Source organism: Eumetopias jubatus, unplaced genomic scaffold (genome assembly GCF_037043125.1).
Source record: "Eumetopias jubatus isolate StellerSeaLion01/CBP00866 unplaced genomic scaffold, mEumJub1_p1.0 scaffold_11, whole genome shotgun sequence".
In the NCBI taxonomy this organism is placed as follows: Eukaryota; Metazoa; Chordata; class Mammalia; order Carnivora; family Otariidae; genus Eumetopias; species Eumetopias jubatus.
The window spans coordinates 120,481,986-120,508,364 of NW_028274817.1; the positions used below are offsets into that span (position 1 = coordinate 120,481,986).

General features: G+C 49.7%; 1 protein-coding gene across 2 annotated transcripts in view; it reads right to left on the reverse strand.

Annotated features, from left to right (window-relative positions):
* Nucleotides 1–26,379, reverse strand: part of SHROOM2 (shroom family member 2) — a 140,137-nt gene that overhangs the window by 10,331 nt on the left and 103,427 nt on the right. For both annotated transcript variants that reach the window (XM_088028880.1, XM_028114994.2), the window contains exons 6-8: nt 8,633–9,313; nt 2,835–3,359; nt 1,466–1,637 (exon numbers count right to left, since the gene is read on the reverse strand). In XM_088028880.1, the coding sequence (XP_087885006.1) occupies nt 1,466–1,637; nt 2,835–3,359; nt 8,633–9,313 (1,378 nt within the window). The remainder of the gene's footprint in view (nt 1–1,465; nt 1,638–2,834; nt 3,360–8,632; nt 9,314–26,379) is intronic.

Consider the following 26,379-nt stretch of genomic DNA (forward strand, 5'->3'; position numbering starts at 1 on the left):
TTTCCTACTACTAGACGGGCTCAAGCCCTTGGAACAAACAGTATATGGTCCCCTCTGAGACAGACTTTCTTTGGCAAGTCCCTCATCCCTTTAATGCTGAGGCCTTCCTACAGAAAAACAGGTAATCCCCTAGACGGCACAGGTCTGGCATGCTGACATATCACGAAGATCTAACGCTAATATGGTAGTAATGACACTGACACCGATAGCAGTAATTCTGTCCCTAGCACAACCTCATGGGCACTCACTAGTCCCCGACCTCATTCCGACTTCATCTCCAATCTCCAATGGAGGCATTCCTCGTCTACACAGCTCCCACCACTGGCCCCTGCTGCTTCTCCAACATGTCGTGAGGCTCCCACCTCAGGACCTTAGCGCTGGCAGGCCCCTCTCCCTGCAGCGCACCCAGACACCCATGCGGCTCACCCTTCACACACCACCCAGGTCACTGTTCAGTCAGCCCCTCATCCGGGCCCTCTATAATCACACTCCTTTGTTTTGCTCCATTCCTTCATCGCGTTTTAATTCTCTTACCATGCAAGGTACTACGCTAAGGGTTGGCAAACTCCTTCCGTAAAGGGCCAGACAGTGAAGACCTTCAACTCTACAGGCCGCACGGTCAGGGGCGACCACTTAAGTCTGCTGCTATGGTGTAAAAGTCACCAGAGCGCACAGATAAACAGATCAGTGTGGCTGTGTTTCCGTAACAGGTCTTTTATCAAAGCAGGTGGTGGGCCACGCCTGGTCCACAGGCTGTAGTGAGCTGACAGTGTATTATATATATATATGTTTTTGTGTTGGCTGAACGTAAGCTCCCGCTCAGGGAAGGCAGGGAGAACATGTGAGTTGCTAGAGGTCATACAATTAAGTCCCTAGAATTTATTTTTATTTCTCTTTTAAAAGATTTTATTTGAGAGAAAGAGAGCAAGTGAGCACGAGTGTGTGCCCTAGTCCCCTAGATTTTAAATGGGATAGAAGGGCCATATCAACTGAACTTTTTGAATGAGAATGGTACCCACTTAATATGACCTTGGATCTTACTATACAAAGATGGTAAAGAGGGGCGTCTGGGTGGCTCAGTCGGTGAAGCGTCTGCCTTCGGCTCAGGTCATGGGCCCAGGGTCCTGGGATCGAGCCCCGCCATCGGGCTCCCTGCTCAGCAGGGAGTCTGCTTCTCCCTCTCTCACTCCTCCTGGCTTGTGCTCTCTCTCTTGCTCATTCTCTCTCTCTCAAAATAAATGAAATCTTAAAAAAAAAAAAAAAAAAAAAAAAAGATGGCAAAGAGACCGTGAGGGAAAAGGCCCAATTGTGGAAGAACTTAGTCACGAAGGGCTTACTACTGCTGTCCCAAATGTCACTGTCCTGCACAAAAGCTGAACACAAAGGCCCCTGGACACGTGGCGCAGGCCCACACTGCCCCTTGCCTGCCTCTGAGCACGCCGTCACTGACAACGGGCTTTCCTACCTTCTTCACCGACAGGTCGTGGTCCAAGTCACTCCCCGAGTCGTCCTCTGGGTCCTGCTGCTGCTGTAGGTCCTTCATCTTAATCAGCAGCTCTGCCTTGGGGGCCGACGTGCTGTAGTAGGTCGAGTTGGTAGCGAGGGACGCGGCCACCGGCACGGCCGGCTCCTCTCTCCTGGGGAACAAGGTCAGAACTTGAATCGGCCGTGACTCCATGCCCAGACACCTCCTTCCGGCCCACGGCCTGCTCTGTGACAAGCAAACGGTGGTGCCAACACCAGGACAACAGCCAGGGGCAAGAGACAGCCAAAGGGGGCAGGGGAGTAGGTGACAGATCTAAAAAAAAATGTGTCGCCAAATGGATACTTCTCGAGTCTACGGAATACAGTTTTTTAAAAAGGGGGAAAGGTCAAGTAAACAGGATGTCTAAAAATCTCCCCCTGGGAGGGAACGGAGTAGAGGGAGAGCTTTCGCCAGGAGCCTGAGGTCTACGAGGAGTATGCGCACACAGCTACCTGTAAGAGAGGCCTCAAGGCCCTAAATGCAACCTGCACCTTTCTACCTGCCGCCACGTCCGTGCCCCATGGTCGGGTCCGCCTCACCCCCGTTGTCCTTCTGTGCTGCATTTCACTGGAGCTCCCACCTACTGTCCGTGAAGAGTGCTTATGGAGACGGTGGACACCACCAGGACAGATGCGACCACCAGGGCAGATGCGACCACGCAGGCCCGTGCAGGCAGCCCGTGAATGCGACAGGCTGCAAAGCACAGTCTAGCAACCCATGGCAACGCACCCACTCACTGTGCTCCATAACCAGGAGCACAAAGCCTCCTTCGTCAGCACGGACGGACATCCGGGGCCTTCTCTGCTATGGGGGCGTCCTGGGCTCGGTAGGCTGTCGAAAGCCTCCCCGGTCTCCACCCACAGGATGCTGGCAGTACCTCCCAGGTGTGACAACTAAACACGTTCTGGACATTGCCAACTGTCCCCTGGGGCGGGGGGGTGGGAGGGGGGGGAGAGGAGAGACAGTGTCCCAGCTGAGAAGCGTGGTCTTCTGAGAAAGGAGCCCATGGGCATCACCCTGAACCACGCTGGCCTCAAGCTAAGAATGCGCAGGAACTGTGGTATTTTCACATCTTTCCAGGCCCCCAAGGTGGCATCTGCAGGAACGGGCCTCAGTGGCTCTTTTGGGAGGGTCACAAAACAGCCAACATGGTCTACAAGCAGTGGGCAGTGCTTATGAAAATGTGCCCCCGAAAAGCCATCACGAAAACAGATCCGTGGACCAGCCCCTTGCCCCCTGAAGCCTGAGAGCTGCGGAGAGGGCAGAAGCACACTCGGCCAGCTGCAGAACGGAAGGCAGCCTTACTCACTTCTCCTCCATGCTTCTCGGAGACGGGACTTTGGGGAGCAGCTTCCGGCGCTGCTGAGCTTCTTCCAGCAGGTGCTCGTCTTTGGGGAAGATGCCCTCCATGAGGTCCATGGTGGTTCTGATCTTCACACTGGGGTCCAGGATATCGGCCAGGGACCTGTCCTTCCCCACAATCTCCCGGGCCAGCTCTTCCGATTTCAGGTCTTCGGCTGTCCTCTCCTTGGCCTTCACGTAGCTGAGGCCGGAAGGAGAGGCCCCGCTGTCCTTGGTGCCGGGCGCTGGGGCGCTGGGGCGCTGGGGCTCGGGCTCAGCACCCTGGCGGCTGTACAGGCAGAAGCGCGAGTAGGACTGCTCGGACGTGCTCAGTGTCTTGATCTGGTCTTTCTCCAGCCCGCTGGGTAGTGCAGGCAGCTCGGCAGTGCGGGTCAGACCCTGGCGGCTCTCCTTCTCAGGCTGGCTCTCCGAGTGCACAATCTTGATGGGCACCATCTTCACCGTGGTATTGTTGTCCATCACCCGCTCAATTCTGGAAAGACAAGAGCCGTGTGCTGAAAACAAAGTGAGCCCCCATACGGACTGCTCCCCGGCACAGAAACCGGCCGGTCCCTCGCCTGCCCTGACGGCTGGGGGACGCGCGGGCCACTGCAGTGGAGGGAGAACCTCTACAATCCCACGACCGAGGATGGGGAATGGAGGTGGAGGAGGCTCCATTTCCTGCCCTTGAGCGTCTGGGGCACCTTCCAATTTTCAAAGTCACCCACACAGCTACAGACGCCTGAGGCTGGATCCCTGGGCTTACTGACTGAGAGGTAGATGGTTGGGCCCTCGTTTTCATGCCAGTCATCGTGCACACATTCACAAGCCCTGTTCAGTGACGTTATCTTTGGGCGGGGAAAGCCGCGACAGACAGGCCTCTCTAACAGAAGTGTCATGACAGTCTCAAAGCAGGGCCAGTGCACACCCACGGGGGCCTGTGTGGTTCTGGGGCCGCGGGAGGACTTCCCTACAGAGCGGCCATGTTTTGAGTGTAGACACTGAGCACCATGCATCCGCTGGCCCCAATCTGAAGCTTCCTCCCATGCTGTGTGCACCGGCTGTCACCCTCCACCTGCCTTCCACCACTTCAAGCCACCCTTGACACGGCTTCTCAAACCAGCCACACAAGGATCCGGCAGCAAACACAGGGCACACCACTTCTGCATTAGTTTAAGTGACTCACTGAGGACACACTTTTCCTTAAAAAAAAAAAAAAAAAAAAAAAAAGACGGGGGGTGGCACCTGGGTGGCTCAGTTGGTTGAGCGCCTGACTCTTGATTCGGCTCAGGTCATGATCTCAGGGTCGTGATACTGAGCTCCACGTGGGGCTCTGCGCTGGGTGTGGAGCCTGCTTGAGATTGTCTCTCCCTCTCTTCTTCCCCTGCCCCTCCCTGCCCCCCGCTCGCACATGCTCTCTAAATAAAAAAAAAGAAAACAACACAAAAAACAAACAAAAACAAAAAAAAAAAAAGAAAAGAAAAAAATTAATAAAGAAGGTTTCGCAGTGAAAGGAGCTGGGGAGGACCCACACGGAAGAGAGACAACACGGAACTGGTCGGTGTGATGGGGCTTCATGCAGGATACCCTGAATGCCGCTTGGTGCCCTCAGCTACACCTTGCCGGACCACACCCAGGGACCCTGTGGGACCAGGGCCACCGGGACAAAACTCTGTTTCAAGTTATTTTTTAAAGGACATATTGGAGAAAGAGAGCCATTTGCTGGTGCCCACAAGGGAAGGAAAATCAGGTCAAAATCATGAAGCCAAAGTACTTGTTTCTAACTTAGTGGGCTAAGATCATTTCTACAACGTGATCCTAATGGACCGAATTTTGTGCAGCACAAGGAATGCTCCAGTGTTCTAAATTAAATGCTTTTCTTTGCCTTTTATCTGGCAGCGGGGAACACATTATGTTCTTTTCCCTGTTCACTGCGCTGCACAGGCCAAAATAATTTTGTATTCTCGTCTCTCCTCCAGTAGAAATCATTAGATGTTTTATCTAGGTATTCATGTACAGTCCTCGCCTAATGCCTTCTTTGTGAATAAATTTTAAAAGGCCCAGCTCTGTAGAAAATACCATTTAGATGTGCTAAACTCCAGAAGGAAACTTTTGGCATCCTATCTAAGCAAAGACGGAGAGACAAGAACCCCTCTGCATTCCTTTCATTCCACACCTAGAAACCTGGACCACCTATCACCAAATTTATCTATCTATCTATCTATCTATTTATTTATGTCAATCACCATACATCACATCATGTTTTTGATGTAGTGATCCATGATTCATTGTTTGCGTATAACACCCAGTGCTCCATGCAGTACGTGCCCTCCTTAATACCCATCGTCCCTCACCCTGAATTTTTTTTTTTTTTAAAGTCAGCTCTATGCCCAATGTGGGGCTTGAACTCACGACCCTGAGATCAAGAGTCCCATGCTCTCCCAACTGAGCCAGCCAGGCACCGCCCTCGTACTGACTCCTAAGTCCACCTCTATTTATCTTCTCCCACTTGTGGAGAAACTGGATTTCCAGGGCAGGAGGACACGAAAAAAAGAACACAATGAAAACACGTTCTTCACACGTTGACCTACACTTTTCAGCAAAGCATCTCTAGTATCTTTTCTAAGCACACATGGTCTCTCCTCTCGAAAAACTGTCCAGACTTCCACATTTAAAAAAAAGTCTGATGAATTTTTACTTCAAAGCCAGGACAAAACACAACAGATTAGACCTGACCGCAACCAGAGCTCATCAATTCCTAAGCGACAGGCAAGAGCAGAGGGACGGAGAAGGTGGGGTGCCCCGTGGCTGCTCTCAAGGCGCCTGCTGCCCACGGGAGCCCGGCCCCGGCAGCAAGCGCCCCACGCGGCTCCACTCACGCCCGCTGCCGAGGGAGCCCGGCAGCCGCACGCCGCGCCGCTCGCGGGATCTCCCCGACCCACTCAGGAGACTCGCAAACGCACAGGCTCGAGGTGACGGCGCTAACGCCGTGCACGTGGCCGTGAGGGGGCCGAACCGGCACTCTATGCTTGTCCGCTCCCAAGTGGGAACAGGCTCTTGGGAAATCGCTCCTGAGAACGCTTCTGGGGGTGATCAAATCCCTGTCACTGGCCACCGCCAGAGATGCTGCCGGCCAGCGCCTCCATTTTGTAGTCTCAACCAGAAACCCGGAGAGAACTTTTAAAGATTTGAAAGTAAGCTACCTAGTTTCAGGACAAGAGTTGATGCATTTTGGGGGAGGGGGGAGCATGAATGCCCGTTCAGAAATTCCCCAGAGGGAAGGAATGCTGCACCCTGTTGGTCTCAGCAGCTCGGCGCCTGGCCCACGGGAACTGCTCAGCAGGTGCGTGAGTGTGGGAGCCTGCCCTGTCCCCCGGCGGGCACCCCGGCAGGTGGCCGGCACACGCACATTCGTGATCGAGGGGTAACTGGAAGGAGGGAGACACCAGACGTGGAGGGAGAGGAGGTGAGCATCTCAAGCTCCAGAACTCGAAGTCGGCAGAGGGCAGGGCAAGAACAGTATCTCTGAGCCGAGCTCACGTGACAGGCAGCGTGGGAAGCCCTGCCCCGGGCACGCTTTCCTTGCGGACCTGTCGGTCGCTGACTGTGGACACCGAGCAGAGCCAGGACCCCTGGGCCCTGGCTTCTCCTTTGTCTCGTCGGTCACTGGGATTCCACGCTTTCACACCAGGACTGATTGACAGCACACACCGTGGGGAACGGTAATTGAGTCCCCTATGAGCGACTTCCTTGGTAGCAACTTACGGAAGCAGCACGGCCACCCTGTGCCTCCCCGTGCTTCCCGAGAAGAGCAGAGAGGACGTATTTGGGGATGGGTCCAGATGCCGACCAGAGTTCAAGCTCTCTGTGAGCACTTGTACAGCAAGAGACATACTGCAAAGCCAACGCTTTCTGGCCCCAAGGGCATGGCGGATGAGAAAACTCAATACCGTGGGTCCCCAAAGACCCCCCAGACCCCCCCGCCCCCCCAACCCCCGCCAGGATCTTCTATAGTATCGTCGCAGCTTACCGAAATCCCTCTCTAGCTCGCAGGACAGACAGAATGAGAAAATCAACACTTGCTTCAGGCAAGGGAAAATGAAAGCTACTGCCTGCTTCTAGAGCGAACACAGGTCGGGAGCACCGTGGGGCACGTGGCGGTGCTTGTCCGAGGGGCCCATGCTCCTCACGCTAGCTCCGCAGGACGCAGGATGGAGGGGCAGAGGCTGGCTCGCTTGCGACACTGTCACATACCTGCCCCACCACAGACCACTGTACAGCCTTTCCTTCCTCTCACAGCTTACAATGTCACCTGCCACGGCAAGGACGTTTCAGTGACACCCACATCGTAAACGACATAAAGCGCAGCTGTGGGTACAATGTCACACTTGGACACACAGGATGATACCAGGAATGTCCTCTCTGCGGAGACATTTTGAAGTTAAAAAAAAAAAAGAAGAAGAGCTTGAGACTCCAGAACAGGAAGGTCCAGTAGACCTTTCTGGGAACGATGGAAACAACCAGTTACCGGTGCCACCAACTGCACACTGTTCCGAATGACGCGCGGGATTTATTATATTTCTCACTAACGGACGTTCCCACGGCCCCATGTGACTGTTGGCGGCCGTGTGGGACAGCTGGGGACATTCCCGGCCAGAGCATTCCCGGCTGCGGGGCGGACCTGGGGACCGCAGAATGTGGAGCAGCATCCCTCACCTCTGTTCACGAGATGCCAGGGGCAGCACTCCCTCTTCAGCTGTGACACCCAAAACCTCTCCAGACACAGCCAGATGTCCCCTCGGGGCAAAACGGCCCTCCCCCAGCTTGAGAACCACTGCTCTAGAGAACAAGATGAAAATTCTCCGCTTCTTCCAGTTCTCACTTCTTCAAAGGCCCTCAGGCAGGAGGGAAAAAGGAAACAGTCGGCGCTCCTGTCAGCTCCCCGCCTGACCACGCTTACCAACGTCCCAGCGGGCATGGCAGACAATCCTGTGCCTGAAATTGCAACACCAGCACCACGAACTAGAATAGATGTTTCCTCTGCTTTAACAAAAAGCGTACACCAGCCTGGCTTTTCACATAAGACGTAGAAAAACAGTGTGGAGGGGCGCCTGGGTGGCTCAGTCGGTTCAGCGGCCAACTCTTGGGTTTCGGTTCGGCTCATGAACCCAGGGTCCTGGGATCGAGCCCCATATCGGGCTCCATGCTCAGTGGGGAGTCTGCTTGAGACTCTCTCTCTCTCTCTCTCTCTGCCTCTCCCTTTGCCCCTCCCTACCCCGTGCTCACTTGCACTCTCTCTCTCAAATAAAGAAGATCTTCAAAAAGAAAAAGAAAAAACAGCGCGGACATACTGGACATTATGAAAAACACCATTTTCTCCTGAAGGTCTCCTGCTTAGTTTAAACCGGATTCTGATTACAAACAGGTGCTTAGGGAACACAGAGCGCTGACGGGCACATGCCTGTGGATGATGCATATATCAATGCTGGCCTTGGGTGAAAGGGACCGGGGATGGCTCCCCACCTCTATCACATCCCCCTTGCTCCTGTGGAACAGGACAGCCCCCCCACCAAGTTCAAAATCTAACTGACCACTGGAGCTGCGGATTCTCCCCCATGGAGTCAGTCCCCAGAGGCAACTTAAAATCCAACATGTGTAGCTGAAGCAAGGTACCCGGCGTCCACCACCCAGGAAAGATGCACCACAAACCTCCTGCGGGAGCTCAGAAAAGGGGAAGCGCACAGGGCCACTGTCCCAGGGTAGTACCTTGCAGAATTCTCCTCCTGGATCAGCAGGGGAGGTTTGTCTGTCAGCTTCTGGGGAGCGAACTGAGGAGAAGGGGAGCGAGAGGTCTCCATGGCGGACGTCTGCAGGGGCCGGAACTTGGAAGGGAGCAGGGCCTCACGCTTAGGGCAGGCTGTGTGCTCATCTACATGCCGCCTGCCGTGCTCGCCAGAGGCCCTCACACCGTCTTCGGGCTGCGCACTGCTCAGCTTCTCCACCGAGGCACAGGGGCTGTGGGACAGGGACAGGCGGTCCACGCACGCCTCCAGGGCCTCCGGGGACTGGGGGGGAAAGGGCCTGCTGGGGGCACCTAGGTGAGCGGCCCCAGGTGTGCCACCAGCCAGGCCCTTGAGTTGCCTGGGTTCACGTTTGGGCGGCGGTGGCCTCTGTGGGGCTGGCTTCTTGGGGAGCGGTGCAGTGTTCACGGGCCTCGGGTCCTGCCCCCAAGTGTGCAGGGCCGAGGGGACGCTCGGCACGTGTGGTCCTGGGCCGAGCGTTTCCTCTGGGTATCTGTAATCTCGAGGTAGGGTCCCCGCTCGGCTGCGGGCCTCCTGGGGCACCTCTGGAGCTTCCCAGGCAGGAGGTGGCTTAGAGAGCTGGGACGGCTTCTGAGAGTCCTGCTGTGCTGTCGTACAGGCTTCTGGACCCTGGGCATCTGCTTGTCTAAAGGGAGAAAGTATAAAAATGAGCAAATGATTCCAAGTAACATCTTCTCTCCAAATGGGACTAGAACCCAGATCTCGATAATCTTCTGAGATCATTCTAAGGAATTAAATTCATATACAAAGTTTTCCCGCACCTGTCTCCGCTGCAATTTGTAATGCAAGAGACACAATCCAAACACATGCCGGACGACATCAGGCTGGATGTTGGCACGCCATGTCATAGGATGGGAAGTATTAAAAACACATGCACACATACCAGATGCACACACACATACACGAACACAGAAGTGGCATCCTGGGGTACAAACATTTTTTAAAAACAATGTTGATGTAAATTCTCATATGGCTATATTCAGAAATACTTATTTTGTGTTGCAACAGTATTTTTATGTGGCTTACTTTGGGAAGTTGCCAATATGCAAAGGGATAGAACTTTCTAACATGAGCCACAAATCCATTTATTAATAAAACCTTTAAAATCAGTCATGTATCATCAAAAAATGAGAAAAACACAGACTTTTGGACACTGTAAGTGGTGGTTCACTGGTCTTTCCATCCTGTGATCCGTTTCCAGTTCTATCTTTACTTTCTAGGCACATATGCATGTATTTAATATGTACACACACACACACACACACACACACACACACACACACACACACGGAAAGGTCCCCCCGCAAAAAAAACACTCCCACAGGCAGGCTTCACGTGTGTGGTTCAACGCTCACAGGCTAACGACTATCAAACTTGCGACAAAGCACGGGGCCATCATGCCTTTGCCAACACATGGTTTCTTCTGACCTGAGTCATAGAACGAGCCTCTGATGGAATCTTCCATTCAGGGAAGAGCAGTTTTGCATTGAGGAGACAACCGTGTTGTTAAAGGAAACTCTTTAAGAAGGGCAGCAAAGGGAGAACCAGCAGACAGCACCAGCAACCCAGAAGAGATGTAACCTACTAAGTAACAGGCAGATAAGGCTTTCCTCCTGACACCCAGGGCAGGAGCCTCATTCCAGCACCTGCCTTGCGACCCAGGAGTGAGCCGGCCTCCTGAGACAGGATGCCTCGCCTGAGTGTTACAGATGTCCCAACCTGCACCCTCCAACCCCCAGGCTGCTGTCCTGTAAGTCCAGTGCCCTGCGCACGTCCCTCTGACCATGTCCTCGGGAGAACGGGCTCCTCCAGGTTTAACAGATGCTCAAGAGCAGAACCCAGACCATGCCCAATTCCCTCCCCTTCCCCATGGTCAGCCAGCTGGGGCCAGGCCCCCACCCTGCGCTGCGGGGAGCACAGCCAGACACAGCCGGACCCTGCCCCACCTAGAAGCTAGAAGCTAGAAGCTAGAAGCTAGAAGCTAGAAGCTAGAAGCTAGAAGCTCTCCGTATCTGGAAGAGGACATGGGAGCTCAAGTCCCAGCGGGGCCCAGAGAAAGGGCTGTCTTGTCTGCTGGCAAGACGCTGAACACACAGCCTCAGCTTAGAAGACACATGGTGGCAAGACAGCCACGCACAAGAGCTTAAAATATTAACCCGGTTCCAGGAAGTTAGATATTTCAGAAAAAAATACGTATCGGGTACATACTAAAAGAAACTAGAAGTTTTCAAAATAACTTGAACATCGCAATGGATGTTCAGAGAACAGAGTCAAGCAGCTGTTTGGTTACTAATCGCATTTAAACTCTGCCGAGCTGAGAACGCAGTTTGCGACTCGTAACTCACAGCTCAGGTGTCTTGCTGCGACGGGTAGGTTTGACCTGCTGCGGGGGGAACGAATGCCCTTACGTCCCCCTTCCGTTTCAGCCACTGTGCCTCTTAAGCTCACAAAACCTAATTCACGGGGCGCCTGGGTGGCTCAGATGGTTAAGCGTCTGCCTTCGGCTCGGGTCATGATCCCAGGGTTCTGGGATCGAGTTCCGCATCGGGCTCCCTGCTCCTTGGGAGTCTGCTTCTCCCTCTGCTTCTCTCTCTCTCCCTCTGTCTCTCATGAATAAATAAATAAAATCTTAAAAAAAAAACCTAATCCACGACAATTTACAAACGCCTCCCCAATATCTCATTTCAAAGAGCTGAGCCACGTTTGCAGGTTTTCACCTCTCCTACGAACATGCTTGAAAAACGGCACCCACAGACCTGCAGGAAAGCACCTGGTGCCGCTTACTTACTAAATATCCACCACCTCACAGACACTCACAATTCAATTAGCTACAATGTATCGCTTAAATCTAAGTGCTTTTGGCCATCTGGATTCACATTTCATACTTTAACGAAAAAGGAGCTCTATTTGCAGAGTGCATGAGACAGGATGTGTGGAGATCTGCCCAGAAACACAAGAGAACCCACAGATGGGAAATAAGGACTCGGCGCAAAAGATGGGCTGCACAGAGTCTGCCCAAGGGCCACGTCCCGGCTTCTGTCAGGCACAAGGTCCTTCCTGTCTTCCCGGCGGGGCATCCTTTGCAGGACTGTTCCCCAGGGGAGGCATGCATGCTGTATGGTCTCTCCTGGTCCTAGCAATGCGCTGCACCCCAACACTGCACTCCAGTTAGACTTACGTTAGCACAGCAATTTCAGCGCCAACCTTGTCCCCACCCCCTTATTTTTTTCTTTACTCCTCCACGTCACCAAACTTACAAAGTCAAAGGCATAAAACCACTAGTGGGTTTTTCTTACTCTAGTTAGGGATTCAGGAAATCAGGGTCACAAGAAGGACCACAGGGTGGAACCTGGGGCTCTCGTAGGGTCATATTCCGATCTGTTTCTAATAGGTTCCCAATGACTACTCAGTAGAGAATATGTGTGTGTGTGTGTGTGTGTGTGTGTGTGTGTGTGTGTGTGTGCGCGCGCGCGCGTGCGCACGTGTGCGCCTACTGTGGATGTGTTAGATGCAGCCCTGTCGCTCTCCGTGTTAATGTATGTATATCCCCCGCCCTCCGCTTTTTTGAATCTTCAAGTATAAAGTCAATGGTGATAGTAAGATCCACAGATAAAGAAAATAAGGATGTCTTAGAGATTTGCCAGCAAAAGCACCGAAGCATTTGCTCCTAGGTACACACAGGAGTGGCGAGTGGAGCCGTACAAAGGAACACGGAAAAAGGCAGCTGCATTCTAGAGTCCCAGCAACTGATATGCGGCTTAGGTTGCTCATTGTCCTGAAGAACATGCTAATGACATGTTACCACGGGGAACACTGCTCCTGCAGGTCCAGGAGGAGGGAGGCCTGGCAGGCTCTACGCACTGGAGACTCCCCGAGCCCTGCGACCCGCTCTGGGGCTGGACCCCGCGCCACGCCGTTCTTCCTCATGGGCCTGGCCGCTGCGGGGGCAACGGGAGGGGAAAAGCCTGCAACAGGGCAGCGAAGCCAAACGAAACGAATCTAAAGAGGGAAGTCCCCAGGAAAGGCCATGGTGAATGCCGCTCAGCAGCCCAAACACCCTGTGATAGGGCGGAAAGGACCGGAGGGCCAAAAGGAAAAAGAATATATATAGACACACACACATAGAGACGCACACACACGGAGCAAATGCTCTGGAAATCCCATGCACACTGCTCGAATTCACATCGACATTTTTGATCTGGGTGTGGAGACGGCCAGGCCCACGTCTAAATGCGGTTTCCGTTATCTGAGAGGTGGTGGCTTTATTTCCAGATCCCATCTGTTCCTGATGAGCCCTGGGACAGCACTGGGTTTCTCTCTCTGGGTCACATTCTCTGCTCACAGGGCCCTTCACACAGGGCCCTCGTTCCTGGTCGCCCCCAGCACGGGACTGGTTTCACTCTCCAATGACTCATGGTTCAATCTCCACTCTCCTCACTGGGCTCGTACACACTAGGTGGCTGGGCACGCAAGGGACATTCACAGCACCACAAGTACAAGTCTCCTGACGGAATCCCTGGTGTCTCCGTCGATCTTCCTGTCCCCCAGGGGGAATCCCAACAGACTCACATCACCTTGGCTTCGAAGCACAGGCAGAAAGCTCTTCTGTCTACACAGCACCCCACAAAAGCCAGGTGACGTGGGAAAAGGAGACGATGGGCAAGGCGTGGGAGCGCCAGAGAGGTAATCAACCAGTCAACTGACCAATTCACTAGGGAACAGACAGAAACACTCTAGAAACATTTCAAGCCGCATGAACACCCAGCAATAATGGCACCGCCCACTCTTTCCTGGGAGACGCCAGATGACCCCAGGACTTCGCAGATGGTGAGCCCCCCTGTAGGTAAGGAGGCTGTCTGGTCGTCTTATCCCAGTGCCCAAGCATGCCAATAACATCCACCAGACGAATGGAGAGACACACTGGTGAGGATGGAGGGAGCAGTTTCCCTAAGTCCTGTTCCAACGCTGTGTCTCAGAGAATCACCTTGTGGGACGATACAAGCCCTGAAATCATTTCCAATTCAGTTCTTTCTTTACTGCGACGTCTTCACTAAAGTTTTTCTCTCTGTGTCAACCCCAAATAGGCTCTCTTTTCTGTGATTCTAATGTGGGGAAAGCAATTACTTTAGAAAATCAGATGAATGTTATTTCCTCGTTGTCCTAACAGATGGATAAAAAGATCTGCTTCCTTTGGGTTTTATTTTTGCTTGCAGGAACTTGGATGGTAACAGGAACGAAGTCAAATTAGAGAGACCGAGGCGTCATTTGTAGTTAAGTGGAGAAGAACAGATTAATAGAGAGATTCCAAAACCAAATGCACAAGCACAGAATTTAGGAAGGGCTAGTGTTCAATCACAGAAAACACCGACATTTAGAGATCATAATCTGTGATGGCCCCTCAAGCATCCAGCTCTGTTTTCAGAACACGTGTTTTGAATCTATTCCAGGCCTCTTTTGTTTTTATGGCTAGGGATCCTCATTCCTGGTTCCAAGATGTGACATTTGGGGAAAAAAACAAAAAAATTTTTTTTATTTTTTTAAACAAAATGAGGCAAATTCCCTCTGCCAATCAAACCTCCAGTCCAGTTAGAATCAGAAGCACGGACAAATGGAATAAAAATGACATTTGCATGTGATCTGTTAGCTGAGTTTTCTCCTGGCGTTCTCTGTTTTTGGCTTTCCTAAAAATATGTTTTGCGCAAAGTTCAAAGTGTGGGCAAGCCTGATACCAACTGTGATTTTTTTTTTTTTTTTTTTTTTTAGAAGTGGCCGAACTGATGAAATCAGGATTTCAGGGGCGAGTGGGAATGGCCAATGCCGTTGCTCAACCACTGGCCACAGACTGCACTCAGCCTGCTCTGCAAGTCTGACCTGGTGACTCAGCAGGACTAATAACTAACTTTTCTTCCGAAGCTGCAGGACACAAGAGTGTCCTCAGGGATGCCACCAGTCACCCCATGGCCCCAGTGGAGACCTGCCATCTCTTCTGATAGGTGTTTGGGTGCTCTGGTTTGGCCGCACGTGCAGCCAGCCAGGACCCCCCTCTCAGCACGGGTCAACCAACGTCGGACCAGAACATCACGGAAGCAGACATGAAATGCAAACCACAGGAGACAACAGGGAAACGAAAAGTTCCCTCTGCCTTCTGATCCCCTGGACAGCTCTTTCCACAGGGCATGGGAAGCTGTTACCAATTTGAAGCTGATCTAAAGGAAACAGGGAAAATGTCATAAATATTCGAGGCTTTTTGCTCCTCCCAGGCGTGAGGTTACGCTATCCAAATTTATTTCCGGGGTTTGTAAAAGCACTGTAATCCTGCAGATACACACAGCCTCTTTAGACTCTGTCCTTACCCCAACGCCTCACTTCCCTCCCACCCAGGATAACCCCTGCCCTGATGGACGAGAGCAGGGCAATGTTTTTGTCTGATGTTCTGGTTTTAAAGCTTTTTTAAGGCAGACCATTTCCACCAAATATAGGAGGGCATATCCAGTCAACCCCCAGCATCCACTCCTTAGGGTCAACCGCTTTGCACTCCTGGTCCATCTTGTTTCCCTAACCCACCCCTCCAATTCTCCACAGCATTCTGAAGGAGTGTAGGGGATGACTTCAGACATACAAATCTAAGCTCTCCTCAACCATATCCCATCAGAAGCCAGGCCTGGCAGAGGTAGGGACTGATGAGGACACGCATGCGTGCAAATCCGTATCTGAGCGAAAGCCTTCTAGCAATCTCGATTTTCTGCCAGTGCGGAGAATCTCTGCTCTATGGGACCTTCCCCTCCCCAATTCCGTATCTCCATTTTTCCAACCACTTGATCTGGATATTAAACGCCACTCCTGCAACTAATCCTTGGCTTGGCATGTCCCTCCAAAACTAGATTATCATCATCTGAAAAAAGTGACATTAAGTGCCCCTGGCTACCAACCTTGGAGGGATCAATCCTTGATCCTTAATCCTCCAGCCAGAAAGGCTTCTCAAACCCTTGGCCCTGGGGATTTGGCCCTTGGGCTGTAGTTTGCCAAACCCTGGTCTAGAAGGCAAGGCAGATATTAATTCCTTAAAAATTCAAGCTCATTTTGAAAAGTACTATGAAGAATGTATGAGGAGAATGCCAAAGGGGAGAAGAGCTCTTTACACAAAGAGCAGGGTCTGCTGAGTTCTTTTAAAGCTATGATTTTGTAACTTTTACGACCATTTTTTCCTTATTAGTAGGAGCAACAGTCTCTTGTGACCAACCTCATGTGAACCAGAGTGGAGTGCCACAAACTGTCACTTGAAATCATTAGAAGCAGTTAGATGGAAAAGATAAGATCAGATTTTATGATGGCAGACATTTCATTCAGCTCAATAACAGTTTTGGGAACATCTCCGACGCGTAAGTTTTAATTAGGTATGACCTGTTGTTAATAAAAACTTAAATGCTATGAGCATTAGGGTACAGGTAACGAGCAATAAATGAATTTGGGTTCACCTTAATTCTTGCCCCCTACATCTACACGCTTTTCTTGTGAGCCACTTAAGTTTTTAAAACCACGTGTTTGAATTCCTAGAATCTAGCTATGGATCTGGGAGGTCTTCAGGTTATAAAACATTTTCACAACTCTTTTCTTCTCCACACCCCACCCCAATTTTACCAAGGTATCGTTTAAACACTGTAAAATTCAAGCGACTGGAGGTCGGGGTAAACGTGCAGAGTTGTGCGTTCACCACCACAATCGAGTCTAAATACAATTGCACAGGCCCCAGGAGGTTTCCTCCTGCTCTCAGGCAGCCATTGTAGCCCAGCTTGAAACCCGTGTAAGTTACTCTGGGTTCTTATCTGGAAGAGGAGAACCTACTTCAGGCAGATGCAGAAGATTAAAATTCCTTAGAACTACAAACCAACGCCCACTGAAATGACAGGGAAACGCCCCATTTCAACACATTTGAGGGGGACTCTAATCACGACTTTTACAAATTAAATTTTCTGAAAGCAAAGCCATCCTGCAGCGACTTTTCCAGATTGTTAAACAAAGGATTCCGTGTGACAGATCCCCCACGATGGGCATTTCCAATCTTCTTCTCTCCTCCACTGACTGCATTTTACAAACATGCACACATTTTCGTCATAATTAGCATGGAAAGTAGATAGCTTGATCCTCTCCCCTGGAAACTTCCAGCCCCTCCTCCCGCCGCCACCAAATCAAGGCTCGACTGCTTAATTTTCTAGACTCTCCCTCTCATCCTTCCCAAGCCACCTGCCACTCCTCAGGGACCCCTGTTCCGGCAACACACGTTTTGGCCAGAGGCCCTTTCCTGCCATCCATGCCTTGTGGTTTCCGTATCTCTGCTTTGATCCACACTCTTTAGTAGGAGACGCCCCACAGACACCATTCCTGTTTTCTATAAGATCGAAATGAAGTGCAACCTTTTCCATGGAGCGTTTCCTGGACCTGTTGACAAAGATAAGGCTTTCTTCTGCTGAACCCCTGTAAGGATTTAATCTCTGCCTGTTTGTCCCCAAACTGTTCTCAATTCATCTGTGATATTTTCAACTACTATCGCTCCTCCTGGGTACACTGATTGCACCCACTTCTGTCCCTGGGCCTAGCACAGCGCCTGGCACAAAGCAGGCTTCAGCAAAGACTCAGTGAGGTAACAGGGAGAAACGGAGGAAGGGAGGGAGGGATGGAGGGAGCGGGGAGAGGAAGACATGGCTGGCAGGCTGACTTTCTTCTGACTACCCTGCATCATAGCATTTACATTTATTTCTGTGTCCCTCCAAAATGCGTATGTTAAATCCTAACACCCCGCAACGGGAAGGTGTTAGGTGGCGGGACCTTTGGGAGGTAATTAGGTCGTGACGATGGAGCCCTCAGCAATGGGACAGCACGCTTATACGAGAGAGAGCTTGTTGCCCTGCTCTCCGCTCTCCCCCGCTCTCCCCCACTCTCCCCCACTGCTCTCCGCTCTCCCCCACTCTCCCCCACTGCTCTCCGCTCTCCCCCACTCTCCCCCCACTGTGTAAGGACACAGCAGGAGCACAGCCGGCTGCAAACCAGGAAACGGGTCTCACCAGCAAGCAAATCAGCTGCACTTCCATCTTCGACTTGCAGCCTCTGGAACAGTGAGAAATAAATGTCTGTTGTTTCAGCACCTGGTCTATAGTAATTGGTTATGGATTATTTTCCCCAAGAAGAGAGGATAAGATCCTTCAAGGGAGATCCTCTCTGTGCCTGATTCAATTTTATAGGCTCCCTGGCACCTGACCACACAAATACAGGTCAGTAACCAGAAACAGAGCTATCACCTGAAGACCTGTCCAGAGACCGTGCTTCTTCTGATCTTGTGGTAATTAAAACATAGGGATAAGCACGCACATGTGTTCGCGCGCACACACAAGCCGGTGGGAGCAGTAAGGCCTGGGAGAGGATCTCCCCCTCTCCCACCTGGTCTGGAAGGAGACGTGGGCCGCCGTCAGCTCTACTCCGTAGCGGTCTCCTGACTGCCTCCTTCCAATTTCACATCACATCACCATGAATGCTGCAGAAACAGATCCAACTCACAGACTCAATTATGCTTATTTGTCCATTAAAGGCCATCTGAAGTAACTCAATTTTTCAACAAAGCGGGGGCCGTAATAAAAAATAGTAACTGGCGATTGAGTAGCCCTTTACTCTTTTGAATGTGTTTATATCTATGGTTATATGGCTTCTATTTATTTTATTTTGACATACTTATACCCTGAGTGATCAAACGTTTCGGGGTGACGTATCAAAGGAAACCACACAACAGGAACGTTAACATGAACATAAACACAACCCAGTGAAAGAAAACAGAAGGGTGAAAGACACAAGCATGCACAAATGCTCAAATGAGCGGACACTAGAATATACGGAGGTGTGACGGTTGTGCCTCCGATGGATCTTCAGGTTTCTGTCAGCCAGAGCAGTAATGGTGGCAGGAGGGCCCAGGGTACTGGGAAGCCAAGGACATCTTGATTCTTCAGCAGAGACAACCCTATTACTAACCTCCATTTGCAGAAAGCAAGCACGACAGACACAACTCAGCATTCCCAGGGCACTGCAGCCTAAGTCACTTGCCCCCTAACGTGTGCTAGGGTGGAGATGTTCATCTCTGACTCCTGCTTTCTCTCCACAACACCACATTAGACGGTATTCTAAAACACCTGGGTTCTTCTCTGCCCGGGCAGTAAAGACGCTGGAGAATATTGCAGGTGGTGGTCTACAGCTCAGAGGAAATTCATACCCACAGAGCCCCACATAGTTATGCTTTCTACGCAGTAACGCAAAGGCCACCACACAATTCCCAGGAGCCAGGAGCCAGCAGAATGGGAATGGATTGCACACAGCCACCAGGCAGGGGCAATGACAATGCAAACACTAGTAACTAAAAAGGAAAAAACTGTAACCAACCATTAATGTTTGAAAAGCACACAGCGCACTTCAGCGATCTATTTGCCACCTAAATAACAATAATCAAGAAAGGCCCCACCCCCAACAGGAAAATGAACACAAGATGTGAACAGTAACGAACAAAAGAAAAAAATACAAATGGCTAGGCAAGACGCAAAGTTCGACTTTGCTAGTTCCTGAGAAAATGGGGCGTGCCTGGGTGGCTCAGTCAACGGTTAAGCGTCTGATTCTTGATCTCAGTTCAGGTCTCGATCTCAGGGGCGTGGAGCCTACAGGAATAGGAAGGGAGGGAGGGAGGGAGGGAGGGAGGGAGGAAGGAAGGAAGGAAGGAAGGAAGGAAGGAGGGAAAGAGGGATGGACGAACTTTTTTGCCTATAGAGTCACAGAATTTTTTTTAAATGTTCAATATGGATAAAGTTTTGGGAAAGGCAGGATTGTCCTAGGCTGTTGGGTGGTCGGGCATAAACAGTACATACGTCATGGAAGGCATCTTGGGCATATTTCCCAAAAGCCTGCCTTGTGATTCCAGATCTAGAATTTAATCCTAAGGAAATCAGCCTGCCAGAACATGAATATTTCACTACAAGATGTTTGCTGCAGTATTACTTATAACTGTGAAAGACTGGAGACAACCCGAAAAGTCCACAGGACCTCTATTGGCCACTCATATCTTAGAATGCCATGAATCATACACAGAACTACGCTCTATCTTTACTAAGAACGTTTTAGTTAGTAAAGCAGATTTTAAAATAACACGTCCTTTTAAAAAAAACTGTAGGGTCGCCTGGGTGGCTCAGTTGATTAAGCGGCTGCCTTTGGCTCAGGTCGTGACCCTAGGGTCCTGGGATTGAGCCCTGAGTCACGCTCTCTGCTGAGCGGGGAAGCCTGCTTCTCCCTCTCCCTCTGCTGTTCCCCTGCCTGTGCTCTCTCTCTCTCTCTCAAATAGATGAATGAAATCTTTAAAAGAAAAAAAAAACTGTATACACAATTAAGGAAGCTGTATCCTCAAATCAGTAAAAATCCTGACTCTCAGAAACATACGTCAAGCTTATAAAATAAGGAGCCATTTTGAATGTGGGGTAATTAATTTGGTAAGAGATGAAAATATAGTTAGAATAGTATATTCCCCCCATAATTTAAGAGAAAATCGTTTGCTTCGGTTGTCTTCCTCCTACCACAACTGCATGTGACCCCAAATTCTGAAAATTCCACACGTGAGACTGTCTAATTACTGTTACTTGGCCGAACCATATTTGGAAATGCATGATTTACTCAACAGGCTTTAGATATATTTATTGTACATGAAAGTTGACCTTATAGACTGTATTCCTTTATAAAACGTCTCATATGTGAGTGCGTATGTGTTGGGCATACATACACACGTACATACACATGCACGCATGTGTATAACGTTAAAACACCTTCCTAGAGGTTCTCGTTACTCTAACCTTTCATGGCCTCGGAGTAGGTTTAAGGGCCCACTGGCTAGACTTTGTAACACACGTGACGCAGGTGACACCCCAGGGCGCTTCGTTTGTTAGCCGCTGACTCTACGGGGCATTCGCACCCAGCGCCGAGGCGGGTTTAGCTGTGCAGGGAGCTGCCACGGCGTCAGCAGAGCCTGCCGGCTCGCACCGCACACTGCTGACAGGAGCTCCCCTATCTGTAAGTGGATCTCAAAGGTATTACACACGTGTGTGTCTCCTCCATATTTCTATGTCTTCTTCCACACGAATGTTGGCGGTACAGGACTCAGGCAATGCGACCTATGGGCCCGGAAGGGTGATCTTAAGGAGACTTCAAGTCCCTGGCTTTTCTCCCAGAGAAGGAAAAGCTGTTACGGCTTAAAGAGACCTTAGAAATCAGTGACTCTAAACTCCTTCTTTTATGGACAAAGGAATCGAGGGTCAGAAAGGTTGGGTGAGGGGTGCCTGGGTGGCTCAGATGGTTAAGCGTCTGCCTTCGGCTCAGGTCATGATCCCAGGGTCCTGGGATCGAGACCCGCATCGGCCTCCCTGCTCCTTGGGAGCCTGCTTCTACCTCTGCCCTCCCCTCGTCTCTCTCATGAATAAATAAATAAAATTAAAAAAAAAAAAAAGAAAGGTTGGGTGACCTGCAAATTACACCCACATGGGCTTGGGACACACGTCCCCAGTCTCTCCATCTGGTCAGGGGATCTCTATACTACACACCCCCCCGGGAGGCCACATGGCGATTCCTTCTCACTTACACCATCAGCACACTGGATATGGGCCGCAAAAGTTAGTAAGAGACTAGGTTTGGCAACGTGTGCCCCGATCTCCACTCAGCCCATACTTCCCTGTAGGACCTTTTCAACATCAGAGGTGGGAGGTATGAATCAGCAGGAACCCACCAGGTTAACAACCAGCCATACTGCATGCAAGGGCTCTCTATGAACCAGATGTGTGAATCCAGTCACTTAAGGCCCAGTTTACTGTAGAACGAACACGGTATACAGTGTGGTTAGGCCCAAAATATGTGTGTGTGTGTGTGTGTGTGTGTGTGTGTGTGTGTGTGTGTGTGTGTGAGACAGAGAGAGAGAGAGAGAGAGAGAGAGAATGCTTTGTGAACTTTAAGAATTAACAGAAGGGATTCTGCAAATGTTTCTTTTTTTTTTTTTTTTAAGGCAAAAAACTAAGTAATTCTAGGACCTCTTCAGACATCCAGCTATGTGTATAAGCCTCCCAGGAAGGACCTGATTATCTAGGAAAAGCCAGCTAGAAAGCACAAGTGTCTGCTAACCAGGGAAAGACAGGTTGATGCAGCGGACAAAAAACAGCAGCTTTGTTTCTGCTACTTCCCCACCTTGCTCTTCTTAAATTTTAATGCACAGAAGAGGCAAAGAATTAAAGGCATTAAAAGTAAAACAAATGCATGCTAAAGGCCACATGACATATTAGCTTCCCAATATACCTCTAAAAAGCAAAGGTAGACTTTGGAGAAACAGCCAGTCCATGCAAAACAAGGAGCAGCAAGTATACACTTACCAGGGTCACGTCACGCCAGCTGGGCAACTGATGCCTAATACAACCCGTATGGTTAATACCAACGTATATGGTTATTTCTAGTACTCTTCTAAAAAAGTTGTTTCTGTGTGTATTCTGTTCATGCATTTCTGAGAATACCCTGCAAATTTTTTCTTTGAGGGGTGTATGTGTTCGTGTGAGCCAGACAATGTTTTTGCCACCATGCATGACAAAAAGCAAGTGTAGAGAAAGTGTACCTCTTTCTACCATCTGTGGAATACTTGTCTGCAACACAATCATAAAGAGTATTTATACAATACCCCCTCAAAGATTCTGCTTCACAAGGAAAATATGCCAGCCAGCCAATCTGTACCAAATTTTCAGATATTTTATGTGATATGTTTCATTCATTCCTTCTGTAAGTCTTCGATGTGTAAGGCTCTTTAATTATTTAGTTATAAATGCTGCCAGGTAGATTTCTGAAAATCTTTCTTCAAACTCCCTTTCCTTTTTCCTTCTCAACAGCACGACCGCTCAAACATGCATTTTAAAATAACTCCTACCCATGTGAGTCAGTAAATGCAGACCCAAACAGCAGAGGCAGGTGTGTGCATGTGTTCACATACACACATACATATGCAGAAATTTCTCTGAAGATGGCATCCTCCCTCCACACACAAAAGCCTCCGCCAGTAAAGTCAAGGCATTTAAATCATTTAGAAATACGGCCACAAATGTTTCTTTTACAATTCAAAAGATAAAAAAAGATCCATAGCACATGTATGGTAAGACCTGTAAAGAAATGCCTCTAAACGGTCACAACCACACCCGAGGGCAAAATTTAAGAACTGGAAAATACTGAGAACCACACTGATTCCATTTTCTCCCATTGTGATGTTTTCACTGCAATTAGCAAGCAGGCTATGTGTGAATTTACCCACAGAACATCTTTTCATGACTCAACATGCACACCTGATATTGCTGCTTCCCCTCCACCCCCCCACTTCCAAGTGGCTGACTCACCATTTCCTTTCAATATTCGCATTCAGGGTCTCAGTCATGAAAATGCTAATTTCTTACTGGCAAGGAAAAAAGAAAAGGCCAGACAAGCAACTCGGGTCTTCGTGCAATGCTGGCCTTCCACAGGGAAGGCAGAGGTCTGTGGATCTCACGCAGGGCAAGGCTCCCACATGCCAAGGCTGCTGGTCACACCAGCACGATGGCTTGCAGCCCGGAACACGGTACCGAAAGGCACTGCCTTCTAGTTTCAATGCACTTTTAGCAAACTGCAGAGACCAAAGCTGCAAAATTTGCACATATCTATCAGCACACATGCAGCACACGCGTAGCGTGCCTGCAGACATACGTGCATGCATGCAGAGCTCGAGCTGGGATCTGCTCCCCAGTTTGCATTATTTTTCATTTTCAGGCAGAACAATAAACAAGGGAGATGTTTGCGGATCTCCCCAGATCTTAGCCACTGCACTCTGAGCCGACAACCTGCTATTAAAGACAGGAGAACAAAAGAAACACTGGTAAGTACAAAGGCTAGCAAACAGTCCCATCCGGGGTGAGCTGCCCTCAGAAGAAATGCGGGAGGCTCTTACCGGCTCCCTGTCCCTGCGTCTGCTCCCTGCTCCCTGCGTCTGCTCCCTGCTCGCGGCCGTCTGCGTGGTGGGCCGTGAACACAGCGGTACGCTTCCTCCAGGGACCAGCAGCCGCGCTCTGCCGCAGCCCCCGGCTCTAGCTGCCTCCAGCACGGAGGAGTCTCAAAGCCATGCTCACCACAGCTGGCCTGTCTGTGCCTGCTGCCTCGGGAAGGACAAGTTCACGCAGGCTCCGTCAACTCTAACCTCCGGGACTCCAACAACTCCTCCTGACCTCAGGGGGAACATTCCCAAGGCTTCGATGCTTAGACCCCCAAAGACTGGCCCTTTTTAAAACCCCAAAAGGCTTGGGTGTCTTCCTCCTTATAATTTAAAAGGGGGAAACACAGGAAAGCCCACTGAACATATTTTACTCAGCTTTAGCTATTTACTATGCTAACCACATAGTATGTGTGATACACAGTTCAACTCAACCATTACAAAATCAGATGGAACAACGAAAGAAAAAAATCCCACTGAATAGCCTAGTTTATATCTTTCTGTATTCTATTTGTACTCTTGGGTTTATTACACACTCAACAGGAACATAATCCAGCAAACAACTAACAGTATTTCCGGAAGTTTTACTGTGTGCAAAGCATTCAGTGAGGAAGACAAAGAAGTCACAGGCTGACTGTGACTTACCAGCCCGTCATTTCACAATGATCCGTATTTAAAGTCCCCGCCCTCCACCTCCCTTCCTAAAGCAGCCCAGGACCTCAGTGCCACTCCCATAGAGAAAGCACCCTCCCTCCTAACAGCCCCTTCCCATACCAAGAGCCCCAAGCCCTCCCCGGTCTTGTGCTTACCACCCTTTAGAATCAGTTTTCTCTTTTCAACCTGCTTCTGTCAGCCTCTTCTGAATTCACAATTTCTGAGTCTTGCTCATTTAAGCAAGTAACACATGCTACTCTGAAGTATGTCCCAGATTACTGCTCTATTTGTAAGAGTGACTTTTCCCTTTTTTCCACACCTGCTTGATCTTAAGCACTGTGCCGATGCATGAATGTTATATCCAGTCAGCGTTGAAATAAGTTTGCAAGGAAGGTTGCTATGGACATCTCATCATCCAGGGACAGGAGGTTATTAACTTAGGTGACCTGAAGCAATCACACTGAAAAGGAGCATGAGAATTTGAACCTGTGTCTTCAACCCCAAAGCTTACGTTCTTCCTACGACTTCTCATCTCCACCTATTATTTTACCAAGGACACGATCCTGTTCCTAAGAGAGGGTACCATCTAGACCCCAGGCCATCTCCATGACCTTAACACTCACTGCAGGGTGCATGGCCATCCACATAACACCTATCTAGTAAGAATCTGGTAGCTGATTAGATATTTCGCCATACTCACTCCTCAAAAGGTATGTTCCTAATATTTACAAACTGAGTAACTCAAAATGCATTATAAGAATATGATTTTAGGGACACCTGGGTGGCTCAGTCAGCTAAGCGTCTGCCTTCGGCTCAGGTCATGATCCCAGAGTCCTGGGATTGAGTTCCGCATTGGACTTCTCCCTCTCCCTCTGCCTGCAGCTCCCCCTGCTTGTGCTCTCTCCCTCTCTCTGACAAATAAATAAAATTAAAAAAAAAAAAAAATCTTAAAAAAAAAAAAGGAACATGATTTTAGGGGCGCCTGGCTGGCTCAGTCAGTACAGCATGCGACTCTTGATCTTGAGGTTCTGAGTTCAAGTCCCACGTTGGGTGTAGAGATTATTTAAAAATAAAATCTTAAAAAAAATTACAATTTTAAATAATAACTTCATTTTAGAATGCTTTTAGATTTACAGAAAAAATACGACAATAAGAGAGTTCTGGTATCTCCAATGCCTGGTCTCCCCGACAGTTAACATCTTACCTTAGTATGGTAACATTTGTTATAATTAACGAGCCAATCCGGGGACATTAGTATTAACTGAAGCCCACACTTGATTCAGATTCCTTTTTTACTTAATGTCCTTTTTCTGTTCTGTCCAGGGTACATTACCTTTGGTTGTCACGTCTTCTTGGCTTCCCCTAAGTAACAGCTTCCCAGAATTTCCTTGTTCTTGATGCCCTTGACAATTCTGAGGAGTACTGTTCAGGCATTTTGTGGAATGTCTCTCAACTGGGATTTGTCTGATGTTTTTGTCACGATTAGGGCTATGGATTTTGCGGAAGATCACAAAGGTAAAAAGTGCCATTCTCATAGGATCTCAAGGGTCATGCTGTCAACACAACTAATCTCCATGCGTCACCTGGCAGGGGTTAGCATATGTCAGTTTCTCCATCAGAAGTTCCTTCTCTCCCTCCGCCTTGCCATCCTGCCCTCTTTGGAAGGAGGTTACCCATACACAGCCCGTATTTAAGGAGCCAGGGGTTCTGCTCCACCTGCTTGAAGGCAGAGGATCTACACAGATTATCTGGAATTTTTCTGTCTTTTCTCTCTCCACTTATTTATTCGATCACTTACGTATATATCAGTATGGACTCAGGAATATCTACTTTATATACTGGGTTACAATCTAACACTCCTTTATTTCGTTGTTTCAATTGTTCCAACTCTGGTCATAGGAAGCTCTTTTAAGTTGGCTCCTGTGTCCCTCTGACATATCCTTATTGTTACTGGGCTTGTTTGGTATAGTCCTTCCTTACTTTTT